Source organism: Sabethes cyaneus, chromosome 2 (assembly GCF_943734655.1).
Source record: "Sabethes cyaneus chromosome 2, idSabCyanKW18_F2, whole genome shotgun sequence".
NCBI lineage: Eukaryota > Metazoa > Arthropoda > Insecta > Diptera > Culicidae > Sabethes > Sabethes cyaneus.
Window position 1 is genome coordinate 222,618,005 of NC_071354.1, and position 16,333 is coordinate 222,634,337.

The 16,333-nt window shown below is 42.3% G+C and overlaps 1 protein-coding gene across 1 annotated transcript; it reads left to right on the forward strand.

Moving 5' to 3' along the window:
* The first annotated feature begins 752 nt into the window (after nucleotides 1-752).
* On the forward strand, nucleotides 753-5,878 carry LOC128734849 (tonsoku-like protein). Its single transcript, XM_053829225.1, has 5 exons — nucleotides 753-877; nucleotides 935-2,505; nucleotides 2,566-4,142; nucleotides 4,534-4,718; nucleotides 4,781-5,878. Exons 1-5 carry the CDS (start codon nucleotides 847-849, stop codon nucleotides 5,842-5,844), a joined length of 4,428 nt encoding a protein of 1,475 aa, XP_053685200.1. The 5' UTR covers nucleotides 753-846; the 3' UTR covers nucleotides 5,845-5,878.
* The last annotated feature ends 10,455 nt before the right edge of the window (nucleotides 5,879-16,333 follow it).

Sequence of the window (16,333 nt, forward strand, 5' to 3'; positions counted from 1 at the left end):
TGTTTAAAATAATATCTGTAACGGATTTTGATGGACCTCCAATTAAAATGCATTTTTTAATGAATAGGGTATTGTTTAGAAAAAAATATGATTACTTTGAGGATGAAAGCGAAATATAAAATAAAATGAAAAATTTATGTAACCATGCAATACTAGTGTAATAAAATTTTGTTTATTATAAAAACATTGGAATAAACAACTCGACAATTCAAATAAAACATTTATTTTTTAGTAAACTATTGCCTGAAATTTTTTAAACCGTCTGCGATTTCATTTACTATACACATCACATGAAATGCAATATTTTTAATAATCAACACCAATTCTGACTTGATTTTATAAACCAGACTCTACATATTTATAAACCGAAAAATTGAAAATCGATATGGAATCATTAACTTGCACATGATTTGTAAATAATATGCACAAGCAATATCACATGAAAATGATATTGCATGTCACTGCATAATTATAAACACGTCCACTTCAATATCTTGTTTTTCACAATAAGTGCCAATGCAAGTGTTTTTCATTTGAATATCGTTACGCATTTTTTATCAGTGTAGGTTTAGTCAGAATATCAGTAGAGATGTGTGCCGTGTTTTGTTTACGTTTTCCACGTTTTCTTTCAATTTTCTTGTTGCGCGAGCTTACTTCGCGTCCTTACGCGAAAGGCGGCATTTCTGTATAATTATTGTGTTTTATTATTTTCTCGTGTGAAAAGTTTATATTAGATAGTTTTAAAAGAAGAAAGTTAAAAGTGCGTAGATTAGTTACAACTGCACACTATCTGCTGTTGTTTGGATAAAGTGAACATTTGTTTTTAGTTGAATTCAACCAGCAAAAATGAGTTCCGACTTGGACTATGAAGAACAGAGTAAATACTTTAGATATAGCTTAGATAATGTAAATTTTAAGTTATTTCTTATTTCAGAACTTCTTCGCCGTAAGAAAAAATCCTCGGAAGCTGGTAATCTACAGCAACTGGCGGAGGTGTGCCTCCGACTGGGTGAGTTATACAACGACCGTGGGGAGTATCTGAAGGCTCTGAACGAATTCAAACTGGTAGCGAAAGCGTACAACAAGCTAAAAATGGCAATGGAAGTGGGCCGGGCGAATCGAATGGTCGGTGAAATGTTCATGTTGCTGGGCGAGTACGAAAAAGCTCTCCAGTATGAGACGATCTATCTGGACATAGCTCGTCGGGAGGAGGACAAAACAGAACTACAACGAGCTTACGTTACGATTGGTAGGGCTCATCTACTCAAGGGTCAGAGTTGCGACAAAGCGGCAAAGGAATCATTCGACGAGGCAGAAAAAGCGTTTCTTAAAAGTCTTAAGTTGAGTAGAGAATTGAACAGACTTTCCAAAGTAGAGCAAATGGATATGGAAGCTAGATCGTTCCTGAATTTGGGTGTAACAAAAGAAATGCAGGGAGATTTGGATAATGCTGTAAAATATATTCAGGAAGCAATCAAAATAGCACAGAACAATGATCTGCATAAGCTGCTTCATCAATGTTATATTTCTGCTAGTCTGCTGCTACTGAAGCAGAAGAATCAAACAAAAGCTTTGAAGATTTTAAGCGAAGCTCTGGAAGTGGCATCTAGATTGCAGAACAAGTCAACAAAAATGTGCGAAACTTTGTTGATTAAAAACGACGTTATGATACGCATGGGAGATTTTCAAAGTGCACGTCAGACGTTGAAACAGGCATACCGGCTGAAGACTCCGGTTGTGTCCGATGCAGAGAACATCGAAAGTCAGCTGAAAGTGTTGGTAGCGCTTTGTCGAATCGAAGACAAACTCATTACAGTGGATAGCAGCGATCACGCTACTAAAAAACGTCTCTACGAACAGATGGGTGACGGGTCCTGCAAGTTGGAGAATTATGGTAAAGGGATTGATTACTATCTTAAAATGCTAGAATGTGCTCAACTGAAGGGAGAGACTGAGCGAGAATTAATTCCAATTTATGTGAGTTTGTATCAAACGTACAAAGATAATAAGCAGTATGAGGATGCTCTGGTCTATCTGTGGAAAGAGTACAATTTGATTGAAAAAGTACCGAAAGAGGCTTTTAATACGCTGCTAAATATAGCGGAAGTTTACGAAATGCAAAATCGGTCATGTTTCGATATTGAGGATATTTATCGCCGCGCCCGGCAGGAAGCGAAGAAACTCAAGTCGCTCAAATTGGAAAGAATTCCACTGCAACGGTGCATCGCACTGCTGAAGAAACACGGTATGGAACTGATGGCGGAAAATCTGGAGAAGGAAGCAGAACAGGCTGGGATAGACCTGGCGCTGGATGAAGATGCTGAGAGCGACGACGATGTCGATCACGATGAAACGGAAACGTCGGTCGAGTTTCTTATCAACACGGAGGAAATCGGTGATGATGTAGATCTGGCAGAGCTTTCGAACTCGGAGAATGAAAGTGAGAAACCTGGTGAAGGACAATCCGATACTAGGGCCACTAGAAAGAGAGGAACTTCTTTTAAGGTAGGGATTATTGTTGAGCTTGCTCTCTGTTTAAATTTTATATTGCATGTTTTGTTATAGGTCCGACGAAATGGCAAAGGAGAAACACAACTCCATCAGGCTTGTATTAACGGTAATACTGTTTTGGTTCAGAAGCTGCTGGATCAAGGTCATCCAGTTAACGTCCGTGATAACGCTGGGTGGCTTCCTCTTCACGAAGCCTGCATTTATGGTCACAAGGATATTGTGGATATGTTGGTGGATCGCGGGGCTCATATCAACGATAAAGGGGGTGTCAAATGTGATGGGATTACTCCACTGTACGATGCGTGCTCCAACGGGAATTTGGAAGTGGTAGAACTGCTACTGGATCGTGGAGCAAATTGTACACTACGAACGGATTCCGGTGATACTACCTTGAATATCTTGGAAGCATGGTTTGCAGAGAACCAAAAGTTGCTTCAAAGTGATCATATTGCGCATTATAATAATGTTCGAGACAGAATTCAGGTTTGCTTTGACAAAGCAGGCATTAAACCGGATCAGTCAGCATCGTTACCGGAGGCGCTTGATGCTGGTCCCAGTACAAGCGAGGGGGGCCGTTCTAGTCGCAGACGAACGAATCGACTCGATCAGTCGAGAACGGAAGCCGAAAAAGCAAATGCTCATTTGGTTCAACCAAATAAGAAAACAAAAGCAACTCGAAATCGTCAATCGTCGGAAAATTGTGAGTCGCCTGGAAAACGTCAATCTTCGGGAAATCGTCAACCGTCAGGAAGTCGCCAACGAGATACGCGGTCACTCTCATCACATTTATCGTCAGATTCAGCCGATGAGTCGAAAGAAGAAAATACAGTTTCTTCCTTTGCGGAGAGTTCTCGTTCGTCATTGCCCGGTCTTGACGATTATCGTAGTGCAATACAAGTGCTACGAAAGGGCTCGACGGTTCGAGCGCAGATAGTTGCTCCTTTGAAAGATCCCAATCCCGGCCCGGCTAAACGTTCGGCTTATATGGAGCGAGATGAGGTTGGCGATGATTGGCTGGAGAATGATATTGGTCCCGTTAGCAAGCGGCAAAAGTTTTTCTCCGATAAAGATTATACGGAAACAAATCTTAGAAACACTCCCAATCGACCAGCCAAACGCAGCTTGGAACGAGAAGTCACTCCACCTCCAGATCCACCCATATCAGATGAAACTATAACCACTAGTGGCTTAGAGTACGATTCAGATGGTGATTGTGAAGACATTGGTGAAGTTACCTTGGAAGAAAGCGAACCCGCAGTTGCCGACGCCCATGAAATACTAATGAGTGCATCCGAAAAAAGCTTCTCAAGAAAGTCATCGAGTCAAAAAAGTGAACGTCGACCATCCTCTGCCGGATCTCCTAGGAATCAAGTATCCCTGCTGGACGCGGGATTCAGTGTGTCTTCACGATCGTCAAGTCCTTCAGTTGGGCAACCAGCGGAGGAGCCACGAACGCCGGAGAAAGACGGAGAGTCGTCGATTGAAAGCCGGTCACCGGTTAAGGTTTTACCACCGAGCATGGTGCGGGTTGTCGTCGAAGGCGAGCCGATCGATGTGACCTACGATGAGGGCCAGGTCATGGAATTGAACGTTGGATGGTTGGTTAACGAAGCTGGACAGCGTTACGGTGTGTAAGTAGGAGCCAAATTGAATTGTTGCCTTTTTGTATCTTTGATATAATAATTTCATTAGCTGGAATATATAGTTTAGTATAAATTCCTTAGTTTACCCAATGCTAAAATTGGGTTTAGCAGGAAAGTTCGATAATAAGTATGTGAATTGGTTTTGTTCATGACAAACGATCTTAAATAAATTCATCCAAAAAAACCTCTTTTGAATATATTTATTAGCATTCAATGCCAAGTATCCACATACAATTCTCTACCATTTTTAGACCCAAATTCGAAACTTTTTCACTTACTAGCGAAATTTTAGGATCGAAGTTCAAATGGTGACAGTTTCTTTTTTAACATTTTATTTTTTGTTTGTTCATTTGATTTTGCTGGCTTTTTTCTGCAACAGAATACATGGAAAACGTCCGCTCTTGAAGCTTCTCCGCCAGGACGGTGGCCTGTGCGTTGATTCTGATCCTCTGACAACTCTGCTGGACAGTGATGATACCACCGTAATCAATTCCTATGTCATAGAATACCAACAACTGCGGGCAGATCAGTTCTATGAGGATTACTGTAAATATCGTGAAGAAGGTAAGTTTCACATAAAGCAGACTCTTTTTCACAATTTTCCAATATCGATTTAACGATTTTAGAATTTCTCACTGAAATGGCAACCGTTCTCGATAAGATGGAATCCATGGGTGTCCTCGATGTGGGACGTAGTTTCTTCAAACGTAAACCAATTCAATGGGATATCCTGTTCGAAGCCCTCGAAAAGCAGGGTTGCGTCCGTATACTTAATCTATCCAATAATCAGCTTTCGGATGATGACTTCCAGCTCTTAACCAGCAAGTTACCCACTCTAAGGCAACTGGAGACAATCAATCTCTCCGCAAACTTGATCAGTCCCATAGGCCTTTCGTGCCTGACGGTGGCGAATTTAGAAGTTCTGACCCGTTTGACCGAGCTGGATCTCAGCGGGAACCCACTGTCGGACAACAGTTTGTCGCTTTTAACGACGGTACTTCAGAAGCTCGAACACCTCACCACGTTGAGATTATCGTCGACCAGCTTAACGAATCTAACCATTGCCACGCCTCCAATGGATATCCACCGGTTACGGGTTTTCGATGTATCAGATAATGACCTCAACAAGAGGTCGATCGATTATTTGTTTTCTGCTCTAAACACCAGGATTCTGACCGAATTAAACTTGCGTTCATTGGGTAAGCTGAAAGAATTCAAAAGCATGCTAATTTTAGTGTTTCAATCAAAATATTTCGATACGCTGCGCGTTTTAAATCTTAGCAAATGTGATTTAACCGATGACGATCTTAGTGCTATCCTATTTGCTCTTCGTACGAGTGCAGACAAGCTGAAAGTCCTAGATTTGTCGTTCAATCGAAAACTCACACAAAAAAGTTTCGTTGAGGTGTTCGAAAGTTTTACCAGTCAGTCGTTGGATTCGGTACACTTTGTACAGAATCCACTTGTGTTGAATGATTGGAGGGACAATATGACGGATGTGATTCACTATGAACGTGATAAATGCTACCCGTGCCGGGTGGAACTTATGGTACCGTTAGCAATGACTGTTGAAAGCAAGAATGCGCTGCACAGTTCGTTAGAAACATTCTGGAGTACGATCTGGAAGGATCGAGCTTCGGTGGAGATGAGCAGGTGGAAGGTAACGCTAGCTTGTAAGGCAGAATTGTAGTAATTAAAATGTCTCCTGAGCGTTTTTGCTCAAAAGACAGGTGAGTCTAAAGTAAATACTAGGTATTTTAATGTGAAAATAATGAATAAAGTTTTTTAACATCAATCGAGGTTTTGAGCTGAAGTTATTATTCGATTTGGGTTGGTATTGTCATTTTTTTATTATTATGTACGGAACTAGGGCACCTCACGGTAAACGATAATAGCGATTTAGAAGGAATCAATTGGCAGAGTGCACGGCAAGGATATGCTTGAAGGGTACAGCAATCAGACGTAGAGTCATTCAGCAGATTCGGTGACCAAATTCTGGACGAAGGAAGTTCTATTTCCTCAAATGCGGGAGAGAAACGCTGGCAACGGTGCAACGAATTTCCAATATGTGAAGGAAGAGACGCTACCGGACGAGGGGATGGAATTGGTTGTTTGTCCCATATACAAAAGAGGGATCGGTTTGCAACAATCGAGGCATGATGGTAATAAGCACCACCTACAAAGTACCTACTTTGTTATTTTGGCTGTCACAGAAAGTCCAAGGATTCTTCGGAAACTGCCAAGCTGATTTTATGGGAACTCGCTTTACTAGCGAGGAAATCACCATCCGGTGGATTCTGCAGAAATACAACGTGCCCACACATCGTATCTTCATCGCCTTCAATGCAGCATACGATACAATCAATCGAGACCAGCTACAGCAGATAATGCACGATAATACAGATTTCCGAACAAACTGCCGCGACTGATCAAAGTAATTTCTGGATCAAATGATGTGTTCTTATACCATCTGTGAATTACTTGTGTATCCCTATTTATATCTGTTTGCCCTCTGAGTAATTTATGTGTTATTTTATATTAGTTTAGCGTAATTTGTGTATCATTTCTGTTTATGTTTGTCAATGGAATTTTTGTATTTATGTCGTTTGCGTTATTTTGTGTTATTTTTTATGGGTTTTTATATCATTCTGGTGCTTCTTTTGTGTAATGTTTGTGCCATTTTTATCATTCTATGATTATAATCACTTTTATATCATTTTTGTTTATATTTATAACATCTTTGTATCATATTTGTACAATATTTTGATCAATTTCTGTTTTGTATCAGATCTGGGTTATTTTCGGGTCAATTATGTAGTATCATAGTAGTAACTTTTTTGTACCGCCTCTTAAGGCCCAGACACAATGCATACGGATTTTACTACGTTGCGGAAATTTGACAGAAACCCCATGGAAAAACTTTCATGAAATCATCACAAAAAGCCGGTTGTGGTCCTCATTCGACCGTAGGAATAAAAAGGTTTTCAGGTCGTCAGCTATACGCCATCCATCCTTTTCGACATCCATGTGGAAGCACTAGACAGTCGTGATTGAAGAAAAGCGAGAATAACAGCGGTCCCAAATTAGTAGCTTGCGGCACATCAGACTTTATCTGGAACTAAGCCCCGAGACTTCAAGTCTTCACATTTTACTGATAGCAAATGGTTGAAGAGAAACGGTGTTAGCCAACGTACGAAAAAGTCGGACGCTCCTAAGCATCTTAAACGTGTTAAAAGCAGACAATGATGATTAACAGGATTAAACTCAGTACTTTTGTAATCAATAAATTACAATTCTGGCCTGGCAAAGGGTGAACAGGTGCATTCCATAACATCTGTTCACCAGCTTCTATCCTAGTTGTTGTACGTGTGGTGACCACCCTCGAGTACAACCCTGACAGAACAGCTGCTGGCAGTGTTCTGATTAGTAAAATAAAGAGTCAGTTTATAGTTGACTGTCGAACCGTTCACCTTACGTTTATCAGTACCGTATATCACAGTTCCCTAAGTTTATCCTCACGGTGTTTGAAGGAACATATTAGTGGCGACGAGTGTAAAATTTTGGAAAAATCGCGTGTGAATAGTTTTTTTTCGACAGTACCTAGTGTTTTTCCTGGAAGATTTTCCAGTGTTCTGCCGTTTGCGCCGTGCGCTAAGTTTGCCGGTAAATTGAGTTTGCAGCTTGGTTTGTAGTGAAGTGTTTCCCAGCGTTTTGGTTTGCTGGAGGTGTTTTCTGGTAAAGTGAAAAGCAAGATTAAAAAAAGTAAATCTGTTTGCCCCGCCGTTAGTTTGTGCGGAGTGCTGTTTGGAAAGAAAAAAAAAAGCGGTCTTTTTAGTTTTTCCGCAAGTGCAGTGTTTTGCCGTTGAGTTGGTTTGGTTTGTTTGGTTTGCCAATACACAGGTTTGAGGCAACGGTCACGTAAGTTTTTGCATGGTTTTAATTCTGTTGAGTTTAGAATTTGTTTTAGTTTGCATGCTATAAAGTGCGTTTGTAAGCCTTTTCTTTTGTTTAGCACACAGAGAAGACGCTTCTTTTTGTTTCTACCGTGATTGGTTTGGCAAAAGAACCATTTTGTATTTGCCAAAAGTTGCACTAACATAATCAAACCGCAGCATTTTCGTTTCGCTGACAAGTTTCGGTTAATGCAACATTGATACCATTCAGCGACGGTAAAGTTTTCATTCATTCGTTTGCAATTTGCACTACATACCAACAGTTTCACCGTTTGCTTGTGTTGATCGTTCCCGCACAAAACGGAATACGAAAAGATTTATTGTTTATCGCGCTTGCTTTGAGTTGTGTGTGGAGATCAAGTTCGGTTTGTTTTGATTTGATCTCTAGTTTTGCACTGATAAAAATAGCATTGTAGTTTCGCGAATAAAAATTAAATATTTTTGTGAATTTATTTTATTTTATTTTTGTTTTTGTTTTTCACATTTTGTCAAGTATGCCGCTAGTAAATCAGATTGAGCCGTACGTTCCCGGCACAATTCCGTTCGCGCAGTTTCTGGAGCAACTAGAGTGGGTGTACGCGCACCACAAGGTGACGGATCCGGTTGAGCAAAAAGTATCGTTTTTGGCTTCATGCAGTAGGGAAGTTTATAGTGATATAAAACTTCTTTTCCCTGGCAAGGATTTGAAGCTTTTGTCGTTTAAAGAAATTACTGATGCTCTGCGGAAGCGGTATGACAAAACGGAAAGCGATCTGATCCAGCGTTTTAAGTTCTACAAACGCAACCAAGAACCGAATGAAAAAGCTGTGGACTTCATACTAGCTGTCAAGCTCCAGGCAGAATTGTGTGAATTCGGAGCGTTTAAGGATATGGCGATCCGCGATAAATTGGTTTGCGGAATTAGCGATGAGGATCTGCAGAAAAGATTGTTTGACGAGGACAATCTAACCTTAGCAAAAACGGAGACAATAATTACTAACGCCGAATCAGCGGAAGAGATAGTGAAGATAATCTCGAAAGATTCCAGTTCGCGACGTACGAGCGTGTTGAACCGACTTGGAGATCGGGACAGTCGTGTTAATGTTCGAGATCGCTCACGTGGACGGAGTCGTCAGCCTAGCAGAAGAAGAAGTAGGAGTCGCTCAGTATCGTTTGACAGGAAAAATCGTTCCACTTCAAGGCATCGTAATTTGTTTTGCAATTTCTGTCGTAGGAGTGGCCATACAAGGCGTTTTTGCTACGATTTGAAAAACAAGAGGAAGACAGTTAAGTTTGTCGATTCTCCAGCAGCTAAACCCAAGTTGACCGATTACCAGAAGAGTTTGAGACGTCGATTGAATCGTTCCGTCTCGGATGATGAAGATATGGACTGTATGATGATTTCGTCAGTCAATAAAATCAACGAACCGTGTTTCCGTAACGTTTACGTTGACGGCTTGCGGTTAAGAATGGAGGTCGATTGTGGTGCTGCAGTTTCCGTCATCAGTTTGGAGATGTACGAGGGAGAATTTGACCATATTCCTTTGGAAACTTGCGACAAGAAATTGGCAGTGATTAACGGTAGTCGTTTGAAGGTGGAAGGACAAATTACAGTCCGTGTTGAGTTTAACGGACAGAGGAAAACTGTTGAGCTAGTTGTTTTGAGGAGCGGTAGTGACTTCACTCCTTTGCTTGGACGAGATTGGTTGGATTTGTTTATTCCTGACTGGAGGAGAGCGTTTGGAAACAGCATCCATCAACTGGTAGTTTGCCCGGACCAGATTGTTTCTGAGTTACAGAGTAAGTTTGCCAATGTTTTTGATAAATCTCTATCAACGCCAATTAAAGGGTTTGAGGCAGATCTTGTTCTGAAAGATTATAAACCGGTGTTTAAGCGTGCTTATGACGTTCCATACAGGTTGCGAGATAAGGTTTTACAGCATCTCGAAAGCTTAGAAAAAGATGGCGTCATAACACCAGTAGATGCAAGTGAATGGGCATCTCCGGTAATTCAAGTTGTTAAAAAAGATGGTAGCATTAGGATGGTTATTGATTGTAAAGTTTCTATTAATAAAGTTTTGGTTCCTAATGTTTATCCGCTACCACTCACACAAGATTTGTTCGCCTCTTTGGCTGGCGCGAAGGTTTTCTGTTCTCTAGATCTGGCTGGTGCGTATACACAATTGTTATTGTCAAACAGGTCAAAGAAAATTATGGTGATAAATACGATCAAAGGTTTGTTTACGTATAATCGTTTGCCACAGGGTGCTTCTTCAAGTGCAGCTATATTTCAACGGATCATGGATCAGGTTTTGAAAGGTATCGATGGAGTTTACTGTTACTTAGATGATGTTTTGATAGCAGGCAAGGACAACTCAGACTGTGTACGAAAGCTTAATTTGGTGTTAGAGCGTCTTTCTAATGCCAATATTAAAGTTAATATGCAAAAATGCAAATGGTTTGTCTCAAGTTTGCCATTCTTGGGTCACATTTTGTGCGACGGAGGTTTGTTGCCGTGCCCGGAAAAGGTCGAGACGATTCGGAAAGCGAAAGTTCCGAACAATGTTTCTGAGTTAAAGGCATTTTTGGGTTTGGTAAATTACTACGGGAAGTTCATACCCAACTTGTCCTCACGCCTTAGCTGTCTGTATCGTTTACTAAAGAAAGACGTTAAGTTTGTCTGGAGCTCGGAATGTAGCCGAGTGTTTGAGGTATGTAAGCAAGCATTGTTGAGTTCAAAACTGTTGGAGTTTTATGATCCGAGTAAACCTGTTGTCGTAACAGACGCATGTAGCTACGGGTTAGGTGGAGTGATTGCTCATCAGATCAAGAATGAAGAGAGGCCTATTAGTTTTGCTTCCTTCAGTTTAACAAATGCACAAAAATCCTACCCAATTTTACATTTAGAAGCGTTGGCAGTTGTTAGCACCATAAAAAAGTTTCATAAGTTTCTCTTTGGCAAGAAGTTTACTGTGTATACAGATCATAAACCGTTGATTGGTATTTTTGGAAAGGAAGGAAAAAATACGTTGTTTGTGACGCGTCTGCAGAGATATGTAATGGAACTGAGTATCTACGATTTTGACATTGTTTACAGACCGTCAGCAAAAATGGGCAATGCTGATTTTTGCTCAAGATTCCCTCTTCCAGAAAACGTACCCGTTGCTTTGCAAAATGAATTTATAAAAAGTTTAAATGTATCCAATGAGTTTCCGCTAGATCATGCGTTGATTGCAAGTGAATCACGAAAAGACTCGTTTTTGCAGCAAATTTTTAACTACATGAAGCATGGTTGGCCGCAGAATTTAGATCGCAGTTTAGCCAATGTTTATGCGCAACACCAAGGCCTGGAAGAAGTTGAAGGTTGTTTATTGTACCAAGATCGTGTCGTTATTCCTGCTAGTTTACAAAAGCAAGTACTGCGTTTATTGCATAAAAATCACATGGCATGAGTGTTGACATCGAAGATTTCGTAAAAACTTGTAGAGTGTGCTGCCAGATGAATGCAATTCCAAAGCAAGTTCCGCATTCTAACTGGATTCCTACCACAAAACCGTTTGCCCGCATTCATGCGGACTTCTTTTATTTCGACAAGAAAGTTTTCCTGGTCATTGTAGACAGTTTCTCCAAATGGCTTGAAGTTGAGTACATGAAGTTTAGTACTGATGCCAGGAGTGTAAAGTCGAAGTTTATCAGCGTTTTTGCTAGATTTGGGTTACCGGACGTAGTTGTTACGGACGGAGGACCACCGTTTAGCTCTAAAGAACTGATTGATTTTTTTCAGAGACATGGTATCAAGGTTATGAAGAGCCCGCCGTATAACCCGTCCAGCAATGGACAAGCAGAGCGCATGGTAAGAGTGGTAAAAGAAGGTTTGAAAAAGTTTCTGTTGGATCCAGAAATGGCAAGGCTAAGTATGGAAGATATGGTGTCATATTTTTTGTTTGGTTACAGGAACACATGTTTGGAGGATAACAGTTCGTTTCCTTCTGAAAAGCTGTTTAGTTTTAAGCCCAAGACGCTGTTGGATTTGATCCATCCTAGGAATAGTTTTAGAAAGCATCTGACGAAGAGAGAGTCTATGAATAAGCCTGTATATAGTAACAAAGCCAAACAACACCCAAAGTTGGACTGGATTGATAAGTTGCGCCCAGGAGATCTAGTTTATTATAAAAATTTTAGACCAACTGACATTCGACGATGGTTAGAAGCTAAATTTCTAAAACGTGCTTCTTTAAACACATTTCAGGTTTCCGTCGGAGATCGGGTTTATCTGGCGCACCGCAATCAGCTGAAGCTGTTTGGCACCCGCAAGAATCGTTACGGTTTGATTTTTGCGAGGGATGAGGAGATTAGTAGTAACCGAAAACGAGCACGTGACGATGACGATGAAGGCGTTGACGACGATGCTGACGATTTTCTCGGTTTCGCAGCAGATTCGTTTATTTACCGAGGAACTGACGATCATCCCAAGGTTTGTGATTCGAGAGGTGGAAGTGTAGCAACAAGTTTACCACCTGAGGAAGTAGATCCCCAGGAAGGCCCATCTACGCGGCAGTGGTCGCAATCGAAGCCATCGAATCCATCGTCGAGTTCCAGTGTACAGCCGAGGAAAATACGTCGCTCCAATACATCGAAGCAATCGAGTTTAGCGTCGAAATCAAAGCGTCATCCGTCGAGAGTACGACGTTCAACTAGATCACAGTGTTCAAAGAAAAATTCTGATTTTATATACTATTGATGAAACGTCAAATCGTGTTTTTAGTTTGTGGCAGTGAAGTTTCGCCACTATCAAATGTTTTTTTATAAATAATACGCGGCAGTTTAGTTTAACCGCAATCTGAATTGTACGACAGTTTTGGCAGTGAAGTTTGGCCAATTTCAAAAGTAAAGTAAATATGTTTTAACAAAAGGGGGGAGAACTGTGGTGACCACCCTCGAGTACAACCCTGACAGAACAGCTGCTGGCAGTGTTCTGATTAGTAAAATAAAGAGTCAGTTTATAGTTGACTGTCGAACCGTTCACCTTACGTTTATCAGTACCGTATATCACAGTTCCCTAAGTTTATCCTCACGGTGTTTGAAGGAACATATTAGTACGCTAGCAGTGAAGGGGGCACAGTGGCTCCCGCCAACTTTAAGAAGCCAGCCCAATCAGCGGGATAAGGACCTTAGGGTAACAACCTACTGTACCGGAAAATAGAAAGTTAATGAAAATGAAAGAAGAAATCATTCTGGATTATGTTTTCCAAAACGGCGTCTCGTCCGACCCTACAAGGGTCACGAAAAGCCGAATTTTTAACTCAAACGCTAAATCTGTACTGCTGCATGCCTGCGAAACGTGGTGTGTCTCAGCGGAGACAACGCAATGCATGCGATATATCATTCGTGCCTGGTGGCCTGACAACTAGATATCCAATGAGAAACTCCATCGTCGATGCCATCAACGGCGGATAGCAACAGAAATTTGTGAATGGAGGTGAAAGTGGATTGGACACACCTTCAGAAAAGGAGCGAACGAGATCTGCAGACAAGCACTCGACTGAAATCCGCAAGGACAGGACTCACACGCTTAAAAAAACACCGAAGTCCAAATCTCGGCAAAATTTTGCCGAGTTTTTTAAGTGCGAAGAGGCTCATGACGACGCAGCTTAGCCAACGACATCCGGGCTGTAGACGAGAACCTGTCCTGGCGACAGGTAAAACCCATGGCGGGCAACCGTCAGCAGTGGAGATATCTGATTTCATCCTTTTGTTCTGCCGAACCGGCGGACATGGACACATCAGTCAGTAAGTAAGTAAGTAAGTAAGTAAGTAAGCAAGTAAGTAAAGCAATAAATTATTATCAATCGACTCACTGATATTACTTTTCGGACAAATCCTGTGCGTAGATATCTCCCGAGGCTGGTAAACGGCTGAATAATGCGTACCGTCGTCACCACGAAAAATACTAAAGCACGGAACGAAGAACAAGGAAATTCTTACTGGAACAATTGGAATAGACCCACGCGACGACAAAGGACTATGGATTGGAAACTCAGGACGTGGAACTGTCGATCTCTCAACTTCCAAGGGAACACTCGAGTGCTCTCCGATGTATTAAAGAGCCGCAAGTTCGACGTCGTAGTGCTGCAGGAGGTGTACTGGAAGAGCTCAACGGTACGTACGTTCAGAGATGGTCATACCATCTACCAGAGCTGCGGCAACACACACGAGCTGGGTACAGCTTCCATAGTGATGGGTGAGATGCGGAAACGGGTGATTGGGTGGTGGCCAATCAATCCTCGAATGTGCAGGTTGAGAATCAAGGGCCGATTCTTCAATATAAGCATCATCAACGTGCACAGCCCTCACCTCAGAAGTACCGATGACGACAAGGATGAGTTCTACGCGCAGTTAGAGAGTGAATACGACCGCTGCCCAAAACATATCAAGATCGTAATCGGGGATTTCAATGTTCAGGTCGGCCAGGAGGAGGAATACAAACCGGTGATTGGCAGGTTCAGCGCACACCAGCGGACCAATGAAATGGGCCTAAAACTTATCGACTTTACCACCTCCAAAAACATGGCCGTGCGTAGTACCTTTTTCCAGCACAGAATCCATCACAAGTACACCTGGAGGTCACCAAATCAGACAGAATCACAGATCGACCACGTTTTGATCGACAGTCGGCACTTCTCAGACATTATCAACGTCAGATCATATTGAAATGCTAACGTTGACTCGGACCACTACCTAGTGATGGTTAAGATGCGCCCAAGACTCTTCGTTGTGAACAACATTCGGTACCGACGCCAGCCTCGGTTAGATCTCGCGCGGCTGAAGCAGCCAGACGTCGCCGCAAACTACGCGCATTCACTCGAAGCTGCGCTGCCGGAAGAGGACGAACTGCACGAAGCCCCTCTCGAGGACTATTGGAACACTATCAAAATAGCCATCAGCAGTGTAGCGGAGAGCTCCATCGGGTATGTGGCCCCGGCAACGAACGATTGGTTTGACGATGAATGTAGGAGGGTGATGGATGAGGAGAATGCTGCGCGGGCGGCCAAGATGCACAGTGCCACACGTCAGAACGTGGAAAGACACAAACAGAAGAAGATGCAGCGAAACCAAATCTTTCGGGAGAAAAAGCGCTACCTGGAAAAGCAGGAAGAGTTGGATCGGCAGCATCGTTCTCAGGAAACGCGAAAGTTCTACCAGAAACTGAACGGATCCCGCAAAGGCTTTGTGCCGCGAGCCGAAATGTGTCGGGATAAGACTGGCAGTATTCTGACGGAAGATCGTGAAGTGACCGATAGGTGGAAGCAGCACTTCGACGAACACCTGAATGGCGCCCAGGCGGAGAATCATGGCGGCGGGGAAAGCGATTTCGATGGAGCAAAAAACGGTGAAGAGGTGTCAGCCCCAACGATAGACGAAGTTAGGGAGGCCAAAAGCAAAGCCTAGGTGCTACATTCCGTTATCGAAACTCGATCTTCTGTTTTTTTTTTATACGACAGCCTTCGCAGCCAGCTGTTAGAATGCAGGACAATTACAGGGCTAATTTAGGAGGCCATCATGCAGCTAAAGAACAACAAGTCAGCTGGGAAAGATGGCATCGGAGCGGAGCTTATTAAAATGGGACCAGAAAAGCTGGCCATTTGTATACACCGACTAATTGTTAGAATTTAGGATACGGAACAGCTACCGGAGGAGTGTTAAGATGGAGTTATCTGCCCGATCAATAAAAAGGGCGACAAGTTGTACTGTGAGAACTGAGAACTCTCGAGCGATCACCGTTCTCAATGCCGCCTATAAAGTGCTGTCCCAAATCATTTTCCGCCGACTATCACCAATTGCGAACAGATTTGTGGGAATTATCAAGCCGGCTTCGTCGAAGGTCGGTCTACAACGGATGAAACGGCAGAGTTCCCACGCATTATTTGTTCGTTGACTTCAAAGCCGCATATGATATAATCGACCGGAAAGAGCTCTGGAAAATCATAGTAGAGAACAGCTTCCCCAGGAAGCTCATCAAACTGATTAAATCTACGATGGATGGTACTCAGTGCTGTGTTCGGATTTCGGGTGGATTGTCAAGTTCATTCGAATCACACAGAGGGTTTCGTCAAGGTGATGGTCTTTCATGCCTGCTGTTCAACATAGCGCTACAAGGTGTTATGAACCGTGCGGATATTAACACGCGGGGCACTTCAACAAATCTAGTCAACTCGTCTGCTTTGCCGATGACATGGATATTATCGG

Coding starts and splice junctions, on each gene's coding strand:
- LOC128734849 (XM_053829225.1), top strand. CDS start 847: ATGAGTTCCGACTTGGACTATGAAGAACAGA. Junction 878..934: donor CTTGGACTATGAAGAACAGA/GTAAATACTTTA, acceptor TTCTTATTTCAG/AACTTCTTCGCCGTAAGAAA. Junction 2,506..2,565: donor AGAGAGGAACTTCTTTTAAG/GTAGGGATTATT, acceptor GTTTTGTTATAG/GTCCGACGAAATGGCAAAGG.